This window comes from Myotis yumanensis, unplaced genomic scaffold (assembly GCF_028538775.1).
Source record: "Myotis yumanensis isolate MYYU_CA2020_CCGP unplaced genomic scaffold, mMyoYum1.0.hap1 SCAF_2, whole genome shotgun sequence".
NCBI classification, from domain to species: domain Eukaryota; kingdom Metazoa; phylum Chordata; class Mammalia; order Chiroptera; family Vespertilionidae; genus Myotis; species Myotis yumanensis.
The window spans coordinates 21005224-21031467 of NW_027223753.1; the positions used below are offsets into that span (position 1 = coordinate 21005224).

Sequence of the window (26244 nt, forward strand, 5' to 3'; positions counted from 1 at the left end):
TCACTCCAAAATCATAAGGCTGTGTGCTGTGATTCACTTATGGAAGTTTGCCACAGCGTGTATCCTATGTCCTTATTTGCCAAGGACTTTGCACACCACTGGATCTGTTAGGTCATAAAACCAAACTGCTTACCTTGCAGCCTGTACTCACTGCTGGCCATTCTCTTTCTGGGGGCCCATCAAAGCTGGTGGCCTTATGGATTATTTGATAAACAGGTCAGTGCAGCATAACCAAACGTGGTATGTGAACTCTAAAATCAAAAGCGATCCATCAAATGCTCAGAAGTTTTCTTAGTGGTGGGGGGTGTGCAGTGCAACAGCTCGTCTTTCACTTTAGATTACCTGCCATGTTCCAGACTCCTCCGGATCCCTAAAAACTCCACAGAGTTGAAAGTTTCTACAGGAGTATTGCCTACCCTCTAAAACACACGTGTTTTTTTTTAAACAAGGCATTTACATACCTGCCACATCTTATTAGATCCAAAAACATGTCATCACATGTCGAGTGATGTCCTGCTGTGAAATGTGAGATGATAAAGTGCCTGCAGATGAGATTTCAACAGAGCCGAAGAGCGGACATAAGCCAGATGTACAACAGCATGATGGACTGCTGACCCTGCAGGTGAAAGTAATCTGTGTTTCATGTTTTCTGCTCTTTGGGCTGGAGGTGAAAAGCATATTCCAGGTCAATAGTCGCATGGCTGCAGGTGCCAGCGACGTACTGATTTGCTTTATAAAGAGGTCCCTGAAAGAAAAGCTACAAGCCTAGTCCTGTACAGGGCAAATGACTTAAATGTGAACAGATAGGGGTCACCACTCCTGAATTTCTCAGGCTCTGATGGTGGTGGTAATATCTACTATTCCCTCAGGGTTGCACTGTGGCTTTTGGCTTATGATTCTGGTGGGGAAGAACAGTTCTGGGGACTTCCCTTTGTTCTTCTTACACAGCTTTCACACTATGTGTCAGTGTGAAGGTTCTGCCAGTTTCCAAGTATGTCTATTGCAACTGTAACTGCAGGAACTGGAAAATAATAATGGGATGGATATGTGGGACAGACCCAGGCCAAAATTCCTTTTAAATTACTTGACCCCTGCCCACCCGCAGTGGCTCAGTAGTTGAATGTCGACCTATGAACCGGTTCACGGGCAGGGCAAATGCCCGGATTGCAGGCTTGATCCCCAGTAGGGGGCATGCAGTAGGCAGCTGATCAATGATTCTCTCTCATCATTGATGTTTCTAACTCTCTCTCCCTCTCCTTTTCTCTCTGAAATCAATAAAAATATATTTAAAAAAATAAATTACTTGACCCCTATGTATTAGTTTGCTAGGTATGCTGTAATAAAGCACTACAAATTGGGTGGCTTAAACACTACTTTATTATTTCACAGTTCTGGAGGTTAAAAGTCCAAGATTAAGGTGTCTGCATGGTTGGTTCCTTCTGAGAACTATATAGGAGAATCTGTTCCATACCTCTCTCCTAGCTTCTGGACGTTTCGCTGGCAATCTTTGGCACGCCTTGGCTTCTGCTGTTATCATCCCGATCTCTGCCTTCATCTTCACATGGTGTTCTCTCTGTGAGTGTTTCTGTGTCCAAATTTCCCTTTTTTATATGGCACCAATCATATTGGATTAGGGGCCCATCCTACTCCAGTATGACCTCATCTTAATTACATCTGCAACAACCCTATTTCCAAATAAGGTTAAATTCTGAGGTATTGGGGTTAGAACTCCAACATATTTTGGGGGACACAATTCAACCCATTCATAACCCATAAGCCTCTATTCTAACTAGTAGATCACAGAGACCTTCTAGGTCCCAAAAAGTACATTAGTAAGAGGTTGGAATAAGTAAGTATCCATTTCCCATATCCAGTTTCTTCCCATTGATCCAAGTAGGACTTGTGACCAGACATGCCCTTTCAGCATTAGCCCCTTTGAAAGTTGACCACAAGAGCCCATCTGTCTGGCTTTGAAGATTATCTCTTCCTGGCCTGAGAGGAACCTAACATTTCCTTGTCTTCAGAGTTGTTTTGCTAATCTACACATCTTGTTCCCAGCCAGTCAACCTAATCTACTACTCTCCTCCTTGGTCCACTTTGTTCCAGCCATACAGGCCTGTATGTTGTGTGTGTGTGTAAGTAAACAGACTAAGGATGCTCTACCAAAGGGCCTTTGTACTTTATTCCTCATGCTTGGTATCACATGGTTCTCACTCCACTCAGGACTCTAATAAAATGTTACCTTGTTGAAGAGGCCTATACTATCCATCTAAAGTAGCACCACCTGCAACTCTCTTCACTTTCCCTGCTTTGTTTTCTTTAGTGCATTTACCCTCATCCAGATAATGAATCTGATCACCTTTCCCCACTATGTTAGTTCCATGGGGACAGACCTTTGTTGTCCTCATTAATGCATAGTATACCTGAAACATAGCAGATATGAATGAAAGCTCTACTTAAAACAGTCCCTACGTACTAAACTGACCCACTTTTAGGTCCTGGGTGGGTAGCTCAGTTGGGTAGAGCATCATCCTGGTATGCCAAAGTTGTGGGTTTGGTCCCCAGTCAGGGCAACAACAAGTCAATGTTTGTCTCTCTCCCTCCCTCAAGTCAATAAAAATAAATAGATAACTGGACCAACTTTCCCGATGCATTACTCCTGGTCTCCGAGTGGTGGCGAAGGGTCTTTCATCTGCTAACGTCTAGAAGACACAACAGAAGTGTTGCAAAGGATTAGAATAAATTTAGTTTTCCGTGGCCTCTGGTCTAGAGTTTTGGGCTTTTCTTAGAAGACAACCTTATTTCTTATTCCTGCAAGAGGAAAAAGCATGAGGTCTTACCAAAAGCATTTTCAGTACACCATCTCAATCTTTACAACCCCATAATTAGAATTATTATCCCCATTTCGGCGAAGAGAAAACAGACTCAGAGTAAGTTGCAAAAGTTTCACAGCTATAAGAAGTGGGGCCCAGGTAAGAATACAGGTTTGGCTGCAAACTCCTGCCCCTCCAACAGACTTCCTTGATTTCATCCAAGTTAATTGCTCTCCTGAGGCTTCAAGAGAATTGCAAGTGGAGAGTTAGTAATTTGCATTTCAGATTGTCTCCCTTTTTTCCCAACAGGCTTCCTTTTTCACACGTGGACACCTTGTAGGGTGCCTTTTTCCAAAGACCCAAAGTCCACTGACAGCATTTCCAGTTCCAGGTGCAGGGAAATGTGCTAAGTCTGGCTGCAATGCCCAAGAGAAAAGAGTCTTCCAGGTTGGCTGTTGTCCAGACTCATCATCCTCATTGTAGAAAAGCACAGGCCAGGAAGACAAAGAGCAGGTGCATCTGCGAAAGGAAACAGAAAGCTATCTGGTCCTCAGGGAAAGGATGTTTGCAATTCTTCCTCTGGGCCCAGGGCTAAAGTGCTAGAGGAGTTTGGCACTGGAAATTTCTTAAATACCGTCTGAGCCGGAGAAATTAAGGGCAAGAAATCTCTGCCATCTCACACAATCACAAAGTAAGTTACTGCCAAATTTGGAATCTTATACCATGTCTCATGAATCTTTAACTTTCTCTGCTATACTTGTGCATGAGTGTTCATTTCTTAGACCATTATCCTAGACAGAGCCAAAATCCGAAGTAGTACCAATTTAGCTCAATTCTGACAAATTTTTAAGATCAGATAAAATTAAGTATGTTGAGATTTTGATGGCATTTCTTCTCTGTCCTTTCACGACAAATTTTAGTCAGATTCCTTAGTCCCTCTTAAACTAACTTTGTGAAACTCCAGAAAGCTTTTGAAACATGGAATGTGTACCTGATAGCTAACAAACACCGAGGTTACTGCTTAGTGATTAGATTATGCAGAATCAGTACATTTCTTCCTCCAGTAAGAATACTGTTTCCCAATTTATAATCCTGCAATATTCACTGGGATCGCTCTGAAGAGCCACTAAATTGCCACTCCATCCTTCCCTCGTCTGGAAACACATTTCTAGTAGTGACTACAATACAGAAAAGGGTAAATAAAATTCTAACAGGAAGACTGCTCAGCTGCCTCTAGAGGGCAAACAAGGTTCATTTCAATCTACAGCTTCTTTATTTGGCTGACTCAGCTAATTCTTCAGTCTGACTACACAGTTCAAAAGAAGCCTGGCTTGCTTCCTATAATGCTAGGAATCCCTAGTTATAGATGACTCCACTGCAGTCTGATTAGAATATAATCCTTTTTTCCTGAGATTAGGAACAGTCAGATCTAGAGACTGTTAAAGAAGTAGTGGTCTGTTTCAAACCCTTGGCTCTGCAGGACTACCCAAGCCAAGGAACGAGATGAGCTGAATTACAACAGAAATCTTTATTAAAACGTGTCCTTCAGTAAAGTTAGCATACATACAATATACACACATACATCTGTACACTCTTTGACACACCTCACGGATTGCCACCATTAGTTTAACCAATAAATTAAAACTTAAAAAAGGGGGAGGGTGGGCTGTGGGACTAAGGGCAAAATTTCCCATGTTTTATCTGTAAGAAACTGCAAATTTCTCAGAATTTCCCTGGGTAAAACCTGTGACCAGAGAATCTTTGAAATAAAATACATAAATCTCCATCCCCACCCCCCCAAAAAAAGATTTCAAAAGATGCAGTTACAACAAGTGTGCTTCTCGGAACAGGAGCATTCATTCCACTTCATACTCTGGCTTCTGCACCTTCTGGCTTCAACACAGTCTTCCCCTCAGCTGGGGCAGAGAGGTTCATATGGGCACTTGGGCTCGGCGCACCTTGGGCTCTGGGAGTCGAGGGGCAGGCTGCAGTATGGGAGCGAGGGGAGCCGCACTCATCTGAAGTGAGATCTGGCACATCATCTGATTGCGTATCTGAGCTCTCCAGGTCACTGCGGATGCTCTCGGGCTGGGCCAGGCTGATGTCCCAAGGTTTGCTGGCCAGGCAGTCTTTCTGTTCACAGCTTTGGTGTTTGCAGGGGAGATCCTCTTCATTGCTGCCACCACCACTTTCTTCTTCATTCTCCGCCATCTGAGCATGAACATGGAGCGAGTCCTCTGTGCTGCTTCCACTCACCAGCTGATAGTGGCTTGGTTTGGCTTCAATGTCCACTTGTATTTCCATATTGTTGCATTCTCTGTGGAAACAAAACCCACTATGCTGAGTCATGCATGGGTCATGCTATACCTGTTGGTAAAAGCAGTTTGTGGGTTCAGGATTAGGAAGTCCAAAAACATAGGTAAATAGACTAGAGCTCACTTTTAGCGAAAATAAAAATTTAACCTAACACTCAAGATGAAGAACAATTAGATCCTTTTTGTTGATTTAAAACACACACACACATACACCTCTGCCAATTTCTTTTAAAAAAAAATAAGTATGTCATCACCCAGTTTTCTTTTTCTTATTGATTTTAGAGAGGAGGGAGGAATGGAGAGAGCGGGGGGAGAGAAACATCGACGTGAGAGAGATACATCGATTGGTTGCCTCCTGTACACACCCTAACCAGTGATCAGACCACAACCTAGGTATGTGCCCTGACCGGAAATCGAACCCATGGCCTTCCAGTGCATGGGACAACGCTCCAACCAACCGAGCCACACACCTGCCAGGGATCTGCCAATTTTTTTAAACTAAAAAAGTAATTCTAAAATTAACTAAGTGTCAGAGCCTCATACTATCTTACCCAAATGTGAAAGTGAAAGATGCATAGCTTTTTACTACTGCGCCACAATTAGAAGAAACCAGAAACTCCTCAGAAGGGAGTGCTGCAACCATACCATACCAGATACACCAGCTTCTCCAAAATAGAGAGAAATAGGCTACAGGAGCCACATCAAGCGAAGGGCAACAGGAGAGCAGAAACCCATAGACCTACAAACATCAATGAACACCAATCTAACTCTCAAAAGTTCCACGTGAATAGTTATACTATTGCAAAATCCAAGAGAAGGGGGGAAAAAAGGAAAGAAAAAACCTCTAAAAAGTAAGTGCTAACAAAAAGAATCAGTCAAGAGCTGCCAAGAACTTGCTCAACGAAGTCACCAGGTACACACACTATATATCCCACTAGATGGTGCACAGAGCTCTAACATAAGGCATTGAGCTTCTAAAGGCCTAGTACCTGACCCAAAAATGCAACTTCTCTTGGGCATCTGACTGGTCACATACCTGTCCTGTGGGTTGTAGGAACTGATTATGGAACCGGCCATAGCACGAGTACTTGCGTTGTCACTAATTGCACCAAGACTGGCTGTGTCTTTGGGGAAAATTTCCTTTTGGACATCGGCTTGGACTTCTAACCTGTGTAAAGAGGGGACGTTCAAGTTAATATGAGACCTGGGTATTCCAAGACAGTCTGCTTCCTGGCACACAGCTCTTCCATTATTCTCTTGTAAATTGAGTTGATCTGATCTTCTCCAATTGTCAAACAGCTCAAGGTAGATGCCCACACACTTTCTCTCTTAAATATCTATTGAAATCGTCCCCTCCTTTCTGTCCCCACTGCTACTGCTTAACTTCAGGCCTTCAATATCTTTTGGATAACTGAAATTGGGCACCCTCTGCAGTAGCCCTAAGTCCACGTTAAAGTACTTCCAGATCAGTGCCATTGTGGACAAAGATCTGATCACTCGAACAAGTCCTCTTTTGGTTCCCTATTGACAACAGGCATTTAAGGTCTTCCTGATCTGCCTCCAAGCTCTTTCTCCAGCTCCTCTCTCATCACAGGTCTCAAGTCATAATCACTCGGGATTTATTTTCCTTACACACCTATACATATTTAAAAAAATCAATTTCAGAAAAGAGAGAGGGAGAGACTGATAGAGATATCAATGATGAGAATCACTGTTTGGCTGCCTCCTGCACACCACATACTGATGACCGAGCCCACAATCTGGGCATGTGCCCTGACTGGGAATCAAACCGTAACCTCCTGGTTCACAGGTCAACATTCAACCACTAAGCCACACTGGCCAGACCCCTACACACATTTTATATCTCCATAACTTTGCACATGCTATTCCCACTCTCTGGAAATTTCCTTTCTCAAGATGACAAACTCATACTCCGTCCTTAACAAAGAAAGTACCATCTTCCCTCACTCTCCCAGTCACTTCCTGCTAAGTGCTCCTACAACACCTATTTATTAATCAATTTACACATTTCTCTCCCAGTCATCTGAGGCTCCAAAAAGGAAAGACTACATCTCATTCACTTTACCCTCATGTTTTACACATACTAGGAACTCAAACATTTAGCAAATTACCCCCAAGCTATGAAATTAAAGGACATACAGGAGCCAACCTCCTACAAGAGCAGCAAACCTTCCCAATGGTGTCTCAGAGCTAAGAACCCATACCTACTTCCTTTCTTGGCTCCAATACCATTTTGTTGTACACTTAAGTATTTCCTCATAATAGGTTTCACAGTCAAACCCTCTGACTCATTCACTTCCTATAGAAAGCTTTCACAGAACTGGAACAGCTGGACTGGCTAAGCTGCAGTTTCAGCAAGTCAGTCTCCAATGATGACTGTCTGCTTATTTATAGGGGTGTAGGTTTTAAGAAAGCACAGCAGTGAATTCTCCAGAATGTGGGGGCGGGATCCCCTAACAAAGTGACAACCAGTCATGAGACGCAGATGGGTCAGCAGCAGCCTGCAGCTGCACATTCAAACAACCTCCAGCCTGCCGCCTGCTCCTTCCTTGTGCTGCTCCAGCTGCAGGTGCCCCTCAACACTCCACAGCCCAGGAAAACGAGGCCGTGCAATGGGGAAGCCTCAGCTCTGCCACACACTCCCTCTCGGCTGGAGGAGGCCTTTCACGAAGACCATCGATCTAGTGGTGCTCAGGTGCTTGTTCGTGCAATGACTATGATAGAAGACAACCTTCTCCCCTACCTACTGAACTTGTTTTGCTTCACCCCCACCCCTCCCAGGCCTTTTCAAAATACAGCCCCTAAGTCCCATTCTAGGACTGTGGTCGGCAAACTGCGGCTCGAGAGCCACATGCGGCTCTTTGGCCCCTTGAGTGTGGCTCTTCCTAAGCCTTAGGAGTACCCTAATTAAGTTAATAACAATGTACCTACCTATATAGTTTAAGTTTAAAAAATTTGGCTCTCAAAAGAAATTTCAATCGTTGTACTGTTGATATTTGGCTCTGTTGACTAATGAGTTTGCCGACCACTGCTCTAGGAGATTCTAATTTACTAATTCTGGGACAGGGCCCTGAAATCTATTTTTAACAGGCTCCCAGGTGACTGACAAGCACTCAGGTGTGGGATCCAGACCATCTGCCATCTGTTGCTTAACTCCTAATAGCCAAATGGCCATCTGGTCTCACTTTAAACACTTCCAAGGATAGGTAGCTAAGTATTTATTAAGGTAATCCATTCCTTCTTTGGACTCTTACAGAGATGTTCCCTATATTCTCTATACCAGTGGTTCTCAACCTTGGCTGCACATTAGAATCACCTGGGAATCTTTTTAAAATCCTGATTTCTCCAGGTGATTCTAATGTGCAGCCAAGGTTGAGAACCACTGCTCCATACTGAAACAAAATCGGTTTCCCTCTAGCCATGTCATCCTAACCTACCTCTTGGATGAGTCAGAAGTTTAATTCTTTTTTCCAGCTCAAGGCCCTTCAGGTATCAGAAGGCAACCATCTCCCCTGCCTCCCTAACTTATTTTGCCTTGCCCCAGCCCCTCCCAGGCCTCCCTGGGCCTCCGTCTCCAGTGCATTCAACTAATTGCTTCTCATGTAACAGTTGTTAAGTTCCTCTAAATATGTTCTCATTTGTCTAACTGGTGAAATAACCAAGCAAGTCGCAACTTTTTTTAGTCATAAAGTTTTACATATTCTCAACACAAGTTCACAGAATTGATTTTATCTACCCAATGGGAATAGCAAGGTAATGAAGATGACAGCACCTATAAGGCAACAAATACAGCATAAATGCTGCTCAACTGAAGGCCAGTGACAATACTGTTCAGCCTAATGGAGAACAAAGTCTTGGAAATTCTACAAAAAATGCGCACTTTCCCTTTATGAAGCAGGCAGCCTAATATAGTAGAGGGAGGATCTAACTATTATTCTTTACATGGAATAAGTGGAAAGAACACTGAACTTTTATAAGTCACTTAACCTTTCTGAGTCTGTTTTCTAATTGTTAAAAAAAACAAAACACAAAAAAACCCCCACCGATGATTAAATCAAAATAAGATGATACATGGGACATGCCTGGCACAGAAAAATGGCTCATACAGGTAATGCTGTGTTGTAATTCCAACTGGTTCTGTCAGAAATCACCTATTGCTTACCTGCTGTATTTTCCCTTGCCAGTGGAAAGGATGCCACCACTCAGGGTGCCCCCTGAGAGCGCTGCAAAGCTGGCTGTCTCGCTGTATGGGCCCTGCATAACACTGAGTCCATCTGTAGGGCTTCCACTGGTGCTCAAAACACTGGTCAGACCTTCAATGCTACTTTCTCCAATGCTGGGATTCTTAAGGGCTCGCCACGCATCTGCCACTGGGAATGGAAACCAAGATCTCAATTCAAGATAGCACAGCATCAACAGTCTGGCATTTTTCTGCAATGACTCTTCAGACTAGAAAATATTCACATAGAAAAATACTTATCTATTTAGTTAATGAGCAGCTACTATGTGCAGCCACCAAACACCAGGGGTTTTACTACATATCCTATATAATAAAAAGCTAATATGCAAATTATCCCCTTGTCTGGGAGTTCCACCAGGAGTTCAACCAGGGGGTGGGGCCAGCTGGCCAACTGCTGTGGCCCCTCCCCCCAGCCAGCCCTGCCCCCAATCAGGGTGGGCTGCTGGACCCCACCCGTGCATGAATTCGTGCACAGGGCCTCTAGTTTGTATATAATTTCTCCAATAACTAGGTACTAATAGCCCCAATTTTAGGGGAACAAAAGCTTAGAACTAAATAACTTGTCCACATCATGGCTAGTCACACAAAACAAAAATTTTGATTCCACGTCTATTATTCATTCCAATACACCATAGATGCCAGCTAATCAAACGTGAAGATTTCAAAATACAATTTAGGTCATGTGCTGATTCTAGTAGGAAGCTTGAAAAACCTGTGGAGAACTCTGTGATAAAGTGGAAACATTAAAGTAGAAGTCAGAAGACTTGCTCTGATCCCAGCTCTGAAGAAGCTCTTAAACCCATTTAATAGATGTTGAGACAAAAGCTTAAAGAAGTTCCCATTAAATGGGGAATAAGAACTCCCACCTTTTCTCTTTTGAAAGCTGTTGTAAGAAACCAAGTGAGATAATAACTGTGTAAGGTCCTCTGAAAATTATAAAGTACTGTGCAGATTTAAGACTTTATTATAATCACTACTATTACCAGGGTACTTGGAATCCTACAAGTTTGTACCTGCCACACAGAAGCAAGTATCAGAGGAATTAACCTAATAACTCTGGAACAAAGAAATGAAAAGCTAAAAATACTTTACCCCCTAAAAAGCTCATTATCTGAAGTAATCCAATAGCAATCTCTCTGTGAGTGTGCTGAATTTTACTGATTTTTATCTTGTGTTCCATAAATTCCAAAGGGAATGAAAATCTTCCTTTTACCTGTGATTGGGCCATCATCTTCATCAAACTCAATTTTCACTCCCTTTCCATTGGCCGTGCTAACTCCACAACCACCTCCTCGACAGAGAGAAATGGGCACCACCCCATAGACGTAAGCCAGCATAATGGGGACACCAATACCTGGAGGAAGAGAAGGAAACATGTCAGCAGGCCATCAGGTTGCAAATGTCCTAAATCCTCCTTCCCAGTCTGAGCACAGACAAGCCACTTTAGAAAGGGCCAAGGAAAGGCAGAAGATGGCTATCCCAAAGAGGCAGACTGGTCCTAACAGAATGACAACTGGCCTTAGAATCAGAAAGGCTTGGATTAAAATCTTGGCTACAATTTACTAACCATATGACCTTGGACATACATACCTTCCCAGGGCTGTCAACGATCAAAAGGGGATGTATGTACAGTGCCCAGCACAATAAGTGTATGTTGCTTTAACTTTCCCCCTGCTGAAGTGCTAATCCAAAAACAAATCAATAACCAAACCCTAAACAAGTGACTCTTGGGGTTAGGATCACCCCAGTGTTAATTCCAAAATCTTACTGCTATGTGAGGCAGGATGGCTTGGTTAAGAGCATAGGCTCAGAAGTCAGAGTGCCTTCACTATGTCTCTGTTAAGTTGGCTTGGGCAAACTACTGCCCCTTCCTGTTACAATTATGCTGCTGTAAGGATTAAATGAATTAATACATACGAAACTCAGAACTGCTTCTGGTACATGGAGAGACTCAATAAATGTTAGTTAGATTACTATTATTCTGAAACAAACCCTCATGCTTCCCCAAAATAGTGTGAGGCCCTAAGCAAATCAAAATAAAAGTAATTTGTTTTGTGGGTTCCATTGCAAGTGGAGAAAAAAAGAAGCTAAAAGTGAAACACTAGGCCTTAAAGTAATATTCTTTAATTCAACCTTCTCTGAAAGATTTCCTAACTCTGATAATTTAGTGTGGTTGATAATCATAATAATAGTACCTAATAGAATTAACTCCCAAGGTAGGATTGGTATAAAATACAGGGGCCTCCAGGGTGAAACATCTGGCCAGTTGGTTGCATTGCTATAGTTAGAGAGGTGATGGGGAGGAAGAGAGGAGAAGAGAGGGAAGAGTGGACTCATGGTCCTGGCCAGCTTCTTACCAACACTAACTGCAGCAATAACTGGGGATGCAATGACCGACAAAGTCACTCCTCCTGTGATAGCCAAATTCCTCTTATGTTTGGAGGTTTTCCTTCCCTCATACCTGCTATGAATCTAAGAATAAGAAAAAAATCCAGGTCAAAAGGTTAGGACATCAATCTTTTTGCCAAGGAAGTATAAGAACAAGTGAATATCCTCCATATAAGTTATTTATATTAAAACATATCCTCCACCCCAAAGAAGCGTCTTTATCACTTTTAACCTAATAAGACGAGGATGATATAAATGAATATAGAGAAAGTTAAACCAAGAAGAGAAAAATAACTCAGGAGGATGAAGTAAGCATTTCACCTTTAAGTCACAGACTGGGACAAACCAGGCCCAGGATATTAATAAGAACTTTCAGATCTCTTGGGGGTTTATGAAAATCCATTTAAGAAATTAAGTTTATTTTTATCCAAGAACCAGCTGGTTTTCAGGCAGCTCTGAAACATAAGTCCCCCCACCCCCATTTCCTTCAAACCTTTACCAACAAACCTGAAAATGGAACAGGCACAGAACTCAATGTCTTACCTTCCTGCCAACATAAACAGGAATGCCGATGACCATGGCAGGAATGGCAATGCCAGCAATGAGGGAAATTCCCACTGGAGCACCAATCAATGTGCCCAGCTGCCAAAGAATTTTTTTCTTACGGCTCCATGGCTTCTTGCCCCAAAATGTGCAGCCAGAGGGGCTGCAGAGGAAACATTGAAGTTAATGTCAATATTACAAATAAATGCAGCTGTTGTCACCAGGGGGCTTGATAAGAGCAAGAACCTTCTTTTCAATAGGAGTGGTTAACAGTTACAAGAAGTTACGGGAAATGAATATATTACACGAGGGAACAAAGCATAAGGCCAGACTACTGCAGCTCTGGGCACTTCATTATTTTTTGCAAAGGCAGACCTCCAGACTGGAAATCTCTTTTCTTTTCTGAATTCTGTCCTCCCTAACCCACCAACACTGACCCAGCTTTCTTGACTGATACTACTTGGGATCTTGCATAACCTACACACTTGACACCTCGTTCAAACTGCATTGTGCCTCACAGCTACTGAACACTCTAATTTGCAAAGTTTTCTTGGCATATGTCCTATTACATCCCACAGATATTGCAAACCATATTTCTAGGAATGGACATAAAAATACAGTGTCACAGCCTTTTTGTCAGTTTCATACTCTGAGATGGCTACTTTTACACTCACCCCTTTTGAGTCCAACCATTTTTCCTAAATCCTCACCGAGGATATTTTTCCATTGATTTTTGGAGAGAGTGGAAGAGAGATGGAAAGACACAAAGAAATATCGATATGAGAGCAACACATCAATTGGTTGCCTCCTGTACGCATCCTGACCAGGGCCTGGGTTGAGGAGGAGCCTGCAACCGAGGTTATGTGCCCTGACTGAAATCGAATCTGGGACCTTTCAGTCTGCAGGCCGAGGCTCTATCCACTGAGCCAAACTGGCTAGGGCAAGTTCAACCATTTTTGCTTTCTTCCTTTGTCCTGTCTTCTCTACCAGATGGGATAAGCAATTTTGAAAGTAGGGATCATATCTTATCCACCCTTGTATCCCTATTAATTGGTAGACTATAAGTACTCAAATGTTTGCTAAACTAGAAATTAAAGTGTTTCATCCACACAAGTATTAAATTGGTAAATATTAACTCCAGGACAATATTTTAATATTCACTCAATAAATTCTTTGAAAACTTATACATTCAATGAACTAGAAAAAGGTAACTGTAGCCTTAAGAATTAATATAGTTTAGCAAAAGCAGACATGTACATGAAGTGAAAGTAATGATGATATTCATAAAGAAACATTTAAGGACTATCAATGAAAAATGAGGCAGAAAAGGCCGGGGAAGGCATCACAGATGAAATACCATTTAAGTGGCCCTTGAAGAGTGGGTAAGAACTGAACAGGTTGAGATAACATAGGGTTGCTCGTGCCCTGGCCAGTGTGGCTCAGTTGGTTGAGCGTCGTCCTGCGCACCAAAGGATTGTGGGTTTGATTCCTGATCAGGACACATGCCCAGGTTGCGGGTTTGATCCCTGATTGGGGTGTGTGCAGGAAGCAACTGATCACTGTTTCTCTCTCACATCGAAGTTTCTCTCTCCCCCCTCACCCTTCTCCTTTCTCTAAAAAATAAATAAATAAAAATAAACAAAAACATATTTTTAAAAAATAGGGTTTCTGGGAGAGGTGATCAGAAAGCATTCCAGGCAAAGTAAAGAACTTTGTGAAGAAGTATGGAGAGGAAAGGTAGCACAGAAAGAGACAGGGAACACAAGCCTAGATTATGTATCTGGAATATAGCATGTATGAAAGCAAAATGGAAAAAGCAAAAAAGTAGATTAGGGCCAAACTTGGAAAGCCTTAAAAGCCAAGCTAGGAAAATTTGAACTCTATCTTGAAGGTAATGGAAACAGTCCCTGGAAGTTTGCTGAGTTGGAAAAAATATGATTGGAAAGGCGCTTCAGAGGAACTTTATTACAGTCTCCTTACGCGTAATGACACGACAGACAACAATATATATATCTTTTTGACATCCTTTTCCCTCAGTCAGTAAGAGAACAAGACTATAAAAGCAATGAACACATTTTTCAACTCACCTGAGGTAATGTAAGTCTGAGATCTCTTTCATACAAAGCCAACAGAATTCACAGCCACATACTGCACAGGTCATATGATTACAGCTTCCATCATTCATTTTGATAATGTAAGCACTACATCGTGGGCATGGCTTGATGTCATCTGCTAAGGGGCGGCGGGCAGGGGGGCGGGGGTAGGAATAAGCAGAAAAACAGCTCCAGTTAAACCTTGTTAGATTCTATTAATCATAGGAGTATATATAAAAAAAGGAGGCAGTGAAGAACTCTCGACTGAGAATTCCAAATTGTGCAACCCACTTCACTGGAAGGCTGGCTATGTCTAGACCTCAGGAAATTTCATTAAATGAATCCTGTCTTGTATCAAGCTGCCTATCCCAAAAACTGGCATTTTACACACCACTTGAGCCATAATCTCAGCAAGGAGACTTCCCTAGAGAAAGATGGTTTCAAGAAAAATGGAATTTCATCAGCCAAAAGGCTGGCAGAATTAAAAGTAGAGTCGAGCAGGAAGAATAGTTTGCAGACTGGAATTGGCCTTTACGTTTTGAAAAACTTTAGTTCAGGAAACTCATTTCTTGGACTCAGCAAGTTTCATTGTGATTTGCTCTTACCGCAACCACAGTCCCTTCCCAAGATTCTTTCAAATTAAAAACCTAAAAACAATGGGGTATGCTATGTAGCATACACCTGGCAATCTTCACAGCAAGCTAGGAACTACCCTATAAAATGACAATTTGAGGAGATTATGCTGTGCCAGGAAAAAGTGAATGATAAAATCTTTCCTACTAGCCTCTCCCAAATGACGTCAGTGAAGTAAGTACATTTATAAAAGGCAATAAACCCACTGACATTTTAAAATGTTTTCTCTGACTTGTAAAGGTTGGAACTGAATGTGTGATATTCCTACTTTTAAGGTTAATCATTAATCCATACTAATATTTCCTGTCTTTCAATCTGCACCCTACTTCCAAAAGTGTGATGCACTTAAAGCTAGCAGGAAAACGTTACAGATTAAAATACTAATTAAATATCTCTTTGCTCACAATTAAAGTTTTGAAAAAGCTTCCAGTCAAAGGACCTAATTGCTCTCCAACCTGGACATATTACTAAGAAGGCAGAAACCAGAGAATTTAATTTTGTTGTATTCCGATTTTATCCGAGTTGGATAACCTATTATGGTCATTGAGGGAAGCTACATATCAATTATAATATTGAAAAGTATTGCCAAATATCTTCTGATCTCTGATCCCAGGAAATATTTCATTACACAGTAATGTAATTTCTCCCAGCTTTGGGCTCACATTCTGAACTATAAAATAAAGAGACAAATGAGAAAATGTCAATTTATACCTGGTCCCGATTCTTGTCCGTAACTGAGACCCGAAGTGTGCTTGGTCCGTACTCGAAAAGTCTGTGCCCTCTGCTGACGGGCCATATCGCATGTCTGATTTGGATGCCATATTTGCTTGCAGTGGTAGCAGAACTCAGTCTGGCAGCCTTCCCTCCCACAGGTCAGTTTTGGGCAGCTGGCACAGCCATAGGCAATAACAGCATAACTGGGTAAGGAAATAGAAAATAGGAAGAGATATCAGTAAGGTAAGAATGCTCTAACCAAGACAGACAGACATTCATCAGTTCAGTGGAGTAACACTGGCACTCCCACCACCACCTGTGATGTAAAGAAAAACACACCATGCACAGTGTGCCTAACAAACTGTAAAACATATGCTGTGTGAGAAAGTAAATTTCTTCTTGAAATTCTAAAAACACAAATCATTTATTTCCTGAAAAATATAGGGGGAGGGGGTCATATTTCACCTGAATTTCTAGCATATATCCAGTCACAGTTTAAGCTGCTTTAGGAGCAGTTTGCCTCGGCAAGTTTCATAAATAACAAGGTACAAAACGATTTCCTTCCGATGGTTTGCTATATTTAAAGAGGTTAGAATTTGTTTACACAAGGGACAGAACACTTGTAAAATAAAAAGCCATAGCAAAAACTAAAGCAAGTATACGTTTTCATTTTTAAGTTCCAAAGTGAAGCTGGTCTGACCACAGCCTGAGACAATAGCTATAGATGGATTCAAGGTTAACTTCTGATGAAAGCTCATATTATCTTTCTATACATTTTTTTCTCCTCTCCCTCTCATTTTCTCTCTCTCTACTCTCTCTCTCATCTCTCCTTCTCAAATATTTACTTTGAAATATCTTCTTTCTTGACAGGCTCTATAATCCAAGAATATCACTCATCTATGTCATTAATTAATACAGAAATAAGGCCATATCTCCTCCCCTCTCTTCTGACCCATATTCTCAATAAAGATGGGCAATTCAAGAATGTATCAGCACCAGCATCAAACTGTTTCTTATAACTCATGTTTATTTACCAAGACTTACTCTCCCATAAACAATACAATATATTTACAACTATTAGTCTTTCTAATTCTAAATATGTCAACTAAATGCTCAGGTTACACTAACAAGTGGACACTTGTTTACAAAAATTAAAGTAATTTAAAGAAACAAATAAAAACAGCAGTTGTTAAATTTCACACAATTTTTTGACAGGTCAATGACTGCAGGATTAGGTATTACCATTTGAGTTTTGTTGTCCCCTATTCCATGCTCTCCTGCAAAAACCAAAAACCTCAAACACTTAGACAAAAGGCTAATCATGTTTTCTTGAATTTATCCTATGGTTTATTTATTTGAATGTACGTTAGATAAGAGAAACTCAAATTCTCAGGTTTATCATAGATTCTGAAGTTGATTTGAGGATGATACTGAAACTATCAATAACAAGATATCATCTATGTTATATAATATATGCTCTATGAAAACCCTTCTCAGAAAGAGCAAATGATTGCAAATGATTCATATCCTGTAGGAGTTCTGAGCAAATCTACCTGCAAAATAACTACTAAAGATAAACAATGTTTTTACTGAAGAAAGTGACTTGCTTGCTATTGTGTGTTAAATGGGAAAGGTACTGGATGATCTCAGAAAAATATTAAGCCAACTTCTGATGATACAGATTAGACAGACTACCAGTCAGGAAGCCTTGAATATTTCATAATCCATTCCTACCTTACATGGTGGGAGTAAATATTTATTAACAGATTCCCCAACCTCTTCTTGAAAAATAAGAACATTTGATAGGACTTACAAAATCAATTTTGGGTGTAGAATTTGGTTCTAAGCAAGTAAAATAAACCCAAATACTCATGAACCCAACGCAATCTATTACCATGCCACAGAATTACTCAGGGCACAAGATTTGGCATTCCTGTTTTTGGGTGCCTGGTCTGAGCTCCTTGCTCCTTATAACTGTATGACATTGTGCTAATTAAAATCTACAAACATTAGCTTCTATCCCCAAAATGGAGGTATAGGTGCTTGCCACCTTCAAGTGTTACTAAACATGTTCTGAAACTGCATTTGAGATCTTGCCCTGACAGGAATGGCATAAAATCATAGCACTTTTGTTGTTGTTATTGTTCTACTTCCTTGCCTTTGTACACTCTATTCCTTCTGTCTAGAAATGACCCCTTTTTACTTCTTGCCCTGGAAAATACTTATCCATGTAAAAACCAGCTCAAATGTCATCATCTCTGTAAAATCTACTTAACATCTCCAGGTGTCTGGTTACCTACTTCATGCCTGTGCACAATTACACTCCCCCACACACACATACACACTGTACAACGCCTTCAGTGCTCACAGGTCAGGAAGCTGGACAATGGTTCGAGGCTGCAATTGACTCTGACATGGGTATACCTTGAGAGGCCCCTAGAGAAACACAATTACTTCATAATATTTATCACATTATATTGTAATCATCTGTTTACATGCATACTTCCCCAGACTACACTCAAGGAAAAGTACCATCCATTTTTTAATTTCCAGGGTCTAGCACTCTAATTTATGTCTAAAATACCTATGTTGAATGAATGATAGAGACCTTTTCCTGCTTAGGTTTTATTACTTTTCCCCAGGGCATTCTAGCTCTTCTCCTGGGCCATTTCTCTGCCCTAAAGCAATCTTTTAAACTTATCCATGTACCTATTTGGCTTACAATATATGTCAGGTACTATCGCTTAATCCTAAAATTTTGTATAAAACCACTTTAGGGGTAAACTTCTAAGTTCTAAATAGGGCAATCTTCTTCCCCAGGTAGTTGAAAAAACCCTTATCCTTGAGAGGCCAAATCTGCCTTGACCATCTTGTTTCTTTTCTCCCAGGTCTCACACTGGAACCTCTCCCCTACCCTGCTCTCAGCTTAATCAAGCATTCAGGTTTGCTTAATTAGAAGCTAAATAGAAGATGCAGGAAATTATGTACATTTTGCGAAGAATACAGGTGCATACCTTTTCCCCCTTAAGTTCATACCATTTTTACTAATTTTGTTAATTTCCTAAGTCTTCAGAAACATCATAATGTGTGAAAGGCTAGACCACAACATTACCTAACTTCAGCCCTGGTGGGGAACATCTCATTAGTATGAATTTGATTATGTTCCAACAGACCCTGGTAGTTAAAAGTGTTCCTACAGACTGACGAATCTCAGAGGGAAGGTGTGTGTGTGGGAGAGAGATTAACCAAAGAACTTATATGCATATATGCATAACCCATCGACACAAACAATAGTGTGGCTGAAGGCCTAGGAGCGAGCGGGGTCAATGGGGAAAAAAGGGGGAATATCTGTAATAGTTTCAACAATAAAGGTAAACTTTAAAAAATAAAGAAATGTGTTTCTGTACTTCCAAGCTTCAGGCCAGGTAACTTCATTTACAAATTAACCCTGAGCACGTGTAAGGGTGGGAGATATGGGTCAAGTTGTCACAATAAACTGTACCCTTACTATCTTCTTTTCCCTGGCCTAATTCAAACCCATGTCACTTCTTGGCCAGACAACTGCAAGGAACTACTATCTGGTCTTCTTATTCCCCACTCCAATCCAAATTCCAGTTCTAAAGGTTATCTATCATGTTACTCTTTTGCTTAAAATCCTTCAACAAAAAGGAAGAAAATCCTTCAAACCTAAAGATCTTTGCATGGCATAAGTCTGGCCTATCAACTGGAATCCAGTCTGCCTTTTCAGATTGCTCTCTAGTCACTTCCCAAATCATGCTCCCATATTGCACATTCAGAAGATAACCAAACTAGACTTAAGGCTTAGTCTTGTATTTTTATACCTCCATACATTTGCTCATAACATTCTAATTTAGGATTTTTTTTCTCTGCCCACTTCTTTGTTTGCTTGATATTAATTCCTACGCATATTTTTCAAGGCCCAGATCAAATATTACCTCCTTTGTGAAGTCTTTCTTGGTTTATTTTATTTTAATATTTTTAATCCTCACCTGAGGATATTTTTCCATTGATTTTTTAAAATATATATTTTTTAGAATATACTTTTATTGATTTCAAAGAGGAAGGGAAAGGGAGAGAGAGATAGAAACATCAATGATGAGAATCATTGATTGGCTGCCTCCTGCACAGCCCCTCCTGGGGATCAAGCCCACAACCAACCCAGGCATGTGCCCTTGACCAGAATTGAACATGGGATTCTTCAGTCTGCAGGCCAAACTGGCTGGGGCTGTGAAGTCTTTACTGACATCATCATGCAAAACCTTTCATGTATCCAATAAGAGGATTTGTATTTGTTACAATTATCTATCATCTATCTATCTATCTATCTATCTATCTATCATCTATCTATCTCTTCTACCAGGTCAAACTCCCTGTCAAGAGGACCACTTTTAAGTCCTTTTTGTAATATCTAGTACTCACCTAAGGTTCAAACACTTTATAATCCTCCAAAGTGTCTGTTGAATGATCACCTGTCTGTCCTCTTCTCAGCCACCCTCCAGTTATGTTTCTCTTCCAAAAACCATGCTGTTTGTATGCCTTATCTTTTTTCTCAAAATTCAACTATTCATTCTATTCTTCTGGGAGCTAACTGAGAGATTCTGTTCGCAGTGTTGTAGAAAAAGTTGGAATATAGACATCCTAGTCTAGAGGAGCTCCGTATCTACTCAGAGATCAAGATTCATTGTTAAATAAGGACACTAACAGAAGGCAGGCCAGAATAACTGTTAAAGGAATTTACCAAACTGCAAATAGTCAGGGAAAGTTTCACTTTCGCCTTAAAGATGCCATAGAAAAACAAAAGCATTTCCTGGTAATTAGGTTTGGCACAATTATACCAGATTGAAGACTTACACTGCATTAGTATTAACAAGATTTACAGTGTATATTAGCATTCTTAAAGGAACTAAGAAGCTCAGAAAGCTCAGAAATAAATTTGCTTTATTTTGTTCAATCCAGTATTTCACAAGCTTATCTGGTAACAAAACACTTCTCTTTCTAGTAATGCCTATAACGTATCTTGGGAAATATTGATATATGTGAAAAATAGAAAATAAGATAAAAAGATGGTTGTAAGCTTGTAAAGGGCTTAAATTATAAGGATAGATCATATAAATAATGAGTTATCCTATATAATAAAGAGCTAATATGCTAATTACACTGGATGGCAGAACGACCTTCTGGAACGACCAGTAGGCCGGGCTGCAGGGCTTCGAGGCAGCCGGGGCCGAAGGCAGCAGAGCTGCAATGGGCCGAGGCAGCCGGGGCTATGAGGGCTGAGCCCCTTGCACAAATTTTGTGCATTGGGCCTCTAGTTAAAGATATAAGAAGTTATCTTATAGGTCAGGTATGAGCAGTTTTAAGCAGGGGCATGATATAAAATGTTCCACTATAGAATGAGTACCTTGGCAAATATGAGAAAGATTTATTGGGATGAGAAGGATGATGGAGGTGGTGGGTAAGGGAGATAGAGTGAAGAGTTGTGATATAGAAGTATGGAGTAAATGAAGAGAAGAGAGTCCAGGAAGGCTTCAGAGAGGAAAACTCCTCCTTCACTGACTGAGAAATCCACCTTACTCAGGGAGCTTGGTCTTCCCTCATAAATATGCTAGAGGCAAACAGAAGCTTCCTGTTTATGGGATGGTCCAGTCCAGTTGTCTAGGAAGGCCAATAGCTGATACTACCTGCTGCAGTCAGGTGGGAGGGGGTCCTGTACAGGGGAGGATTCTGCAATGAGAGGCTAGAAGTGGTGGACCTGCACAAAGAATTTAGGTCAACAGTCTTATCTCCTATTCATTTGGAGGGAAGATCTGCCCTGTTGCATCCTTTGCTCACCTCCCAATCTTCTAGAGATTCTGCAAGGGTTTAATGAATGACAACAGGGCATATGAATCATGTACATGATTTATGGGTTTCTGAAAACACCTCATATTTAAGCAGAGACTCTAAGGGGTAACAAGATCAACTGCACCATTTATTAGCTACTAGAGGCCCGATGCACAATTTGTGCACTCGGGGGGGTCCCTCAACCCGGCCTGTGCCCTCTCTCAGTCTGGGACCCCTCGGGGGATGTCCACCTGCTGGCTTAGGCTCACTCCCCGGGAGATCGGGTCTAAGCTGGCAGTCAGACATCCCTCTGGCAGCCCGGGAGCCCTTGGGAGATGTCCACTTGCCAGCAGGGAGCAGGCCTAAGCTGCAGTCGGACATCCTTAGTGCTGCTGAGGAGGCTGGAGAGGCTCCCGCCACCACCGCTGTGCTGGCAGCCGTCAGCCTGGCTTGTGGCTGAGCAGAGCTCCCCCTGTGGGAGCGCACTGACCACCAGGGGGCAGGTCCTGCATTGAGCATCTGCCCCCTGGTAGTCAGTGTTTGTCACAGTGACCAGTCATTCCCAGTGGTTCTGCTGTTAGGGTCAATTTGCATATTACCCTTTTATTATATAGGATGAGACACTGGGTCCCATACAAGCTTCTCTGCACTGGTTTCTCCCTTATAAAATGAGTTTACTACCATGTACCTGTATGAAACTAAAATGAAATTATTTCTGAGCCTAACTGGTTTGGCTCAGTGGATAGAGTGTTAGCCTGCGGACTGAAGGATCATGGGTTAGATTCCGATCAAGAGCACGCACCTTAGTTGCAGGCTCAATACCCGGTCGGCCCTGGTGGGGGTGTGCGGAAGGCAACCAATCAATGTATCTCTCTCACACTGATGTTTCTCTCTGTCTTTCCCTCACCCTTGCACTCTCTCTAAAAATCAATGGGAAAATATCCTAAGGTACAGATTAACAAAATAGAATAAAACAAAACAAAACTAAATTAAATTAAATTAAAAAATAAAATTAAATGAAATTATTTCTGAATGAGGTCTGAGTCTGAAAATTATAAAGAACTATACAAATTTTCATTTAAAAGTATGTTTTAAAGATTATACTTGGTAGTATTGTACTTAATGATATTAAATAACAATGTGAATGTTTCCCCACTAAAATTAGTTCCCTTATTTACAACTAAAATAAGATTGTTTCAAGTATGAGAAAAGAAAAACTTGAAACTCTTTGCTCAGTTCTACAAATATTTTGCAAACAAATCATGAAATCTTTTAATATATAGTGTTCTCATTATCGTGAGTAATCACAGTGAAACTATTGATCAGAACTCGGTAGGGTCACTTACATACTCCCCTCACCCTGCCAAACACACACCTTGAGAATGTGATAAATTTGGCTGGTAAGAACTTGATCTGTGAACAGTAAAGATGGTCAGGTATCAGGAGAGATAATTGGGGCTTAGGCTATGTCCTCGTGCTCATCCATGATTTTCACCAGACCCAGAAAAGTCGACCAGTTTGCTTAAAACAAAACAAGCTAATTTTCTCCCAGCATTAAAAAGAAGCAAAACCACTGGCCACATCCCCAGGGAACCGAGACACCTGTTTGGGAAGTAACAGAATTTTAAAGTTACTCCCTGTTTATCTAACACCTTCAACTGAAGATCTCAAAACACTGTGCAACATTAAGCATCTCAAGTCAGGAAAGGATCAGGCTTATTTCAGGTAAGAAAAATAAAATAGGCAAGAGCTGTTAACAATAGGTATCAGGAAAGGAAATCGATTCTAGCATCCTTGGCTCTCTCAATGTTGTCCTTAGAGCACACTTGTTGAAATGACCCAAACATTAGCATCCCCAATAATGCTGACAAACCATGCTTTTAAAACAGAGGTTGCGAGGAAAGAATATTGAACGTGGTTGGAGTTAAGACCAGTGTTTACACTAGTTACATGACTCTGAACAAGTCACTCGCTTTATTTAAACTTCGGTTTCCTCACCTATAAAACTAGATCAAATTTATGTTATCATGTTGCAAGGATCAAATTAAATTATGTATGCCTGGCACATGTTGCCAGCTTGCTTTCTTTCCCCAGACTTCACCTTCTTTAAATACACAGATAACACATTTTTTAAAAATTATACATAAAAATGTTATAATTCCTTTAACTAATTAAAAAATAAACTCTGATGACAACTGATGCAATACTTGGCTCAAATAGAAAATGGCCTAATTTTTTTAATAACTTCAAAATCAGGAATGGTTTGAAGTTGTCATCGAGATTATAAATTAATTCTTCTCCCTTTTTATTGATGTGAGCAAAGTCAAGAGTTTGACTTCAGAGGAGTAATAAACAAAAAGGGAGCTTTTCCAGAAAGATAATCAGTGGTGCCACATTTCTCAGTTAAACTTCAAGGAAACTCATATCTCAAAAAAGGAATTAATATACTATTCCAAAGTGAACAATGCTCATTTAAATTCCTTTGGTTCAGAAAATAGATCAATAGTGTCTGTAAAATGTGAATACCATGTAAGTTAACCTCTTAAGGCCAGTCGGATCACCAGATAGAAGCAAAAACTTCTAAGAGCCTACACAGTTCTTTCTCATCCTTAACTGAAAGTGAAAGTGATTTACCATAAACACAGGACCATTGACAACAGCTTCAGAGTAATTTAGAAACCCCATCGCAGTGAGGGTAAATAACACACCCATCTCCAAACAAGTCTGGCGGCAGATAAATAGAAGCAGCTAACTTTTTTTTACTCCCCTAACCAGTCTGTGCCGGCTTCTTTTGAAGGAGACCAACAGCAGCCGCATGGAAATCTTAAAACAGCCTTGACATGCAGGCTACAGTTAAAAGTCCTTCTTAACTCCCTTGAGGCAAAGACTGTGAAGCTTTTTACTAGCATTACGTTTACCCACTGCGAGGAGTCCTTAGCATCTGTCTGTCCCCAAAACATGACACACAGGAATGAAATGGTCTTCCCAAGGTCAAAGAACAGGTAGTGGCACGCCTGACTCCCGGCCACTTAGAGGAGCCCCTCTTCGCTGCATGCAGCCGTTCCTGGGATGTACGGACACCAGCAGACTTTTCTCCGTGGGCGGGGGAGGGCCTCCACTACAGCTAAATCTGTTGGTACGAGGTTTCTGCAGTGGAGGCATATTTTCTCACTGACCTTAAAGATTCAACATACCCGGCGCATTAAAAACACTATCAAGAACCCAAGATCAGAGGGGCTGGGGACACATTTTCTCCTCCCACATCAACCTCTCCGCATCCTTCTTCTGAGTGCCCCGTGGCTTCCTGGACAAAGGAAGGGTCCGCTCCTCGCCCTGCCCGAGGCACCAGCGTGGACACCACAGGGGGCCTCCCAACAGCGTGGCACCGATGATACACATGCCCGGGCGCCCCAGCCTCTCCCCGCACCCCCATCCCCGCTTCCAGCAGGGGTGCCCAGAAGCACACACCCTCCGCGGCAATGCCAGGCCTGCCTCTGGCCCGGCGGACACGCCCCTCCGGAGTGCTGCCCCTCAGAATGGCACTCTCACTCCGCCTTTGGCCATACATCCCCTCCTGAAGAGGCACCCCGACCTCTGGACACGGGGGCATTTACCCGACAAAAAGACGCCCTGCCCCTGACCTGATGGATACCTCCCTCCCTCCCCGACCGCTCAGCCTCCAGCTCACGCTCCTGGTCAGGGGTGGGCTGCTGGGTGCCGCCACCGCACTCGTCTGGGCTGAGGGATGGTGCCAGCTTAACCCACCGCGGCCGCCGCCTCCCTCCCCCGTGGGTCATCCTCAGCTCTCCCTCCACACTGGGACGGACACACGGGTCCGGTCCCCGGCACCGGCGGGTCCCGGCGGCCGCAGCCCACCGCCCCGGCGGCCACGCCCCCGCGCTCACCCGCAGTCCGGCGCCGGGCACCAGCGGCAGTCGGGGTCCGCCGCCAGGTAGCGGCGCAGCATGAACTCCTCGTACTTGTGCATGAGCGGCGGGTCGGCGAGCAGCAGGCGGATGTCGTGCGGGTTGAGCCGCTCGTTGCACTCGGGGCAGCTGATGGGCACCCGGCTCTCGCTGATCTCCAGGCGCAGGTAGTGGCGGAGGCAGTCCCGGCACGAGCGGTGCGGGCAGCTGAGCAGGCGCGGGGCCCGCTCGGGCGGCAGCCGCACCAGGCACAGCGGGCACTCCACCTCCTCCGGGCCCGGGCCGCCGCCCTCCGCCGCCTCCTCATCGTCGAACCCGGGGCCCGCCGCCGCCGCCGCCTCGGCCTCCTCCTCGGCCTCGGCGACCGGATCGGCGGGCAGCGCCTCGGGCAGCGGGGCCTGGGCCGCGGCCGGGGCCGGGGCGGGAGCCGGGGTGGGCGGCGGCGGCGCGGCCGGGGGCGGCGGCTCGGCCTGCGGCTTGGCTCGGGCGCGGCGGCCGCGGGCCGAGGCGGAGAAGACGCTGTGGAAGGGGAGGCGCCGGCGCCGGCCGCCGCTGCGGCACTTGGGGTCCGGCGCTGCCGCGTGGAGGGACGTGGAGCGCGGCGACTCGGAGTCCTTCTCAGAGCCCATGGCCCCCGGAGGCCGAGGGGCGAGCGGCGCCCAGCGCCGCCACCGCTCCCGCCGCAGCTCCCTCAGCCGCCGCCCTCCCCGAGAC

General features: G+C 42.9%; 1 protein-coding gene across 4 annotated transcripts; it reads right to left on the bottom strand.

The window, feature by feature from the left end:
* Nucleotides 1–1345: 1345 nt before the first annotated feature.
* Nucleotides 1346–26244, bottom strand: RNF19B (ring finger protein 19B). 4 transcript variants are annotated; one of them, XM_070404665.1, is made up of 10 exons: nucleotides 25510–26244; nucleotides 15758–15963; nucleotides 14408–14552; nucleotides 12321–12483; nucleotides 11747–11861; nucleotides 10603–10743; nucleotides 9312–9519; nucleotides 6165–6296; nucleotides 4641–5130; nucleotides 1346–3332 (listed from the first exon to the last, which is right to left on the bottom strand). In XM_070404665.1, the coding sequence occupies exons 1-9, from the start codon at nucleotides 26157–26159 to the stop codon at nucleotides 4680–4682; spliced, it is 2211 nt and encodes a 736-aa protein (XP_070260766.1). In that variant the 5' UTR covers nucleotides 26160–26244; the 3' UTR covers nucleotides 1346–3332; nucleotides 4641–4679. The 4 variants fall into 4 exon arrangements, with proteins under 4 accessions (XP_070260766.1, XP_070260767.1, XP_070260765.1 ...); XM_070404666.1 differs by lacking the exon at nucleotides 1346–3332 and having other exon boundaries at nucleotides 4323–5130; nucleotides 14408–14549; XM_070404664.1 differs by lacking the exon at nucleotides 1346–3332 and having other exon boundaries at nucleotides 4323–5130.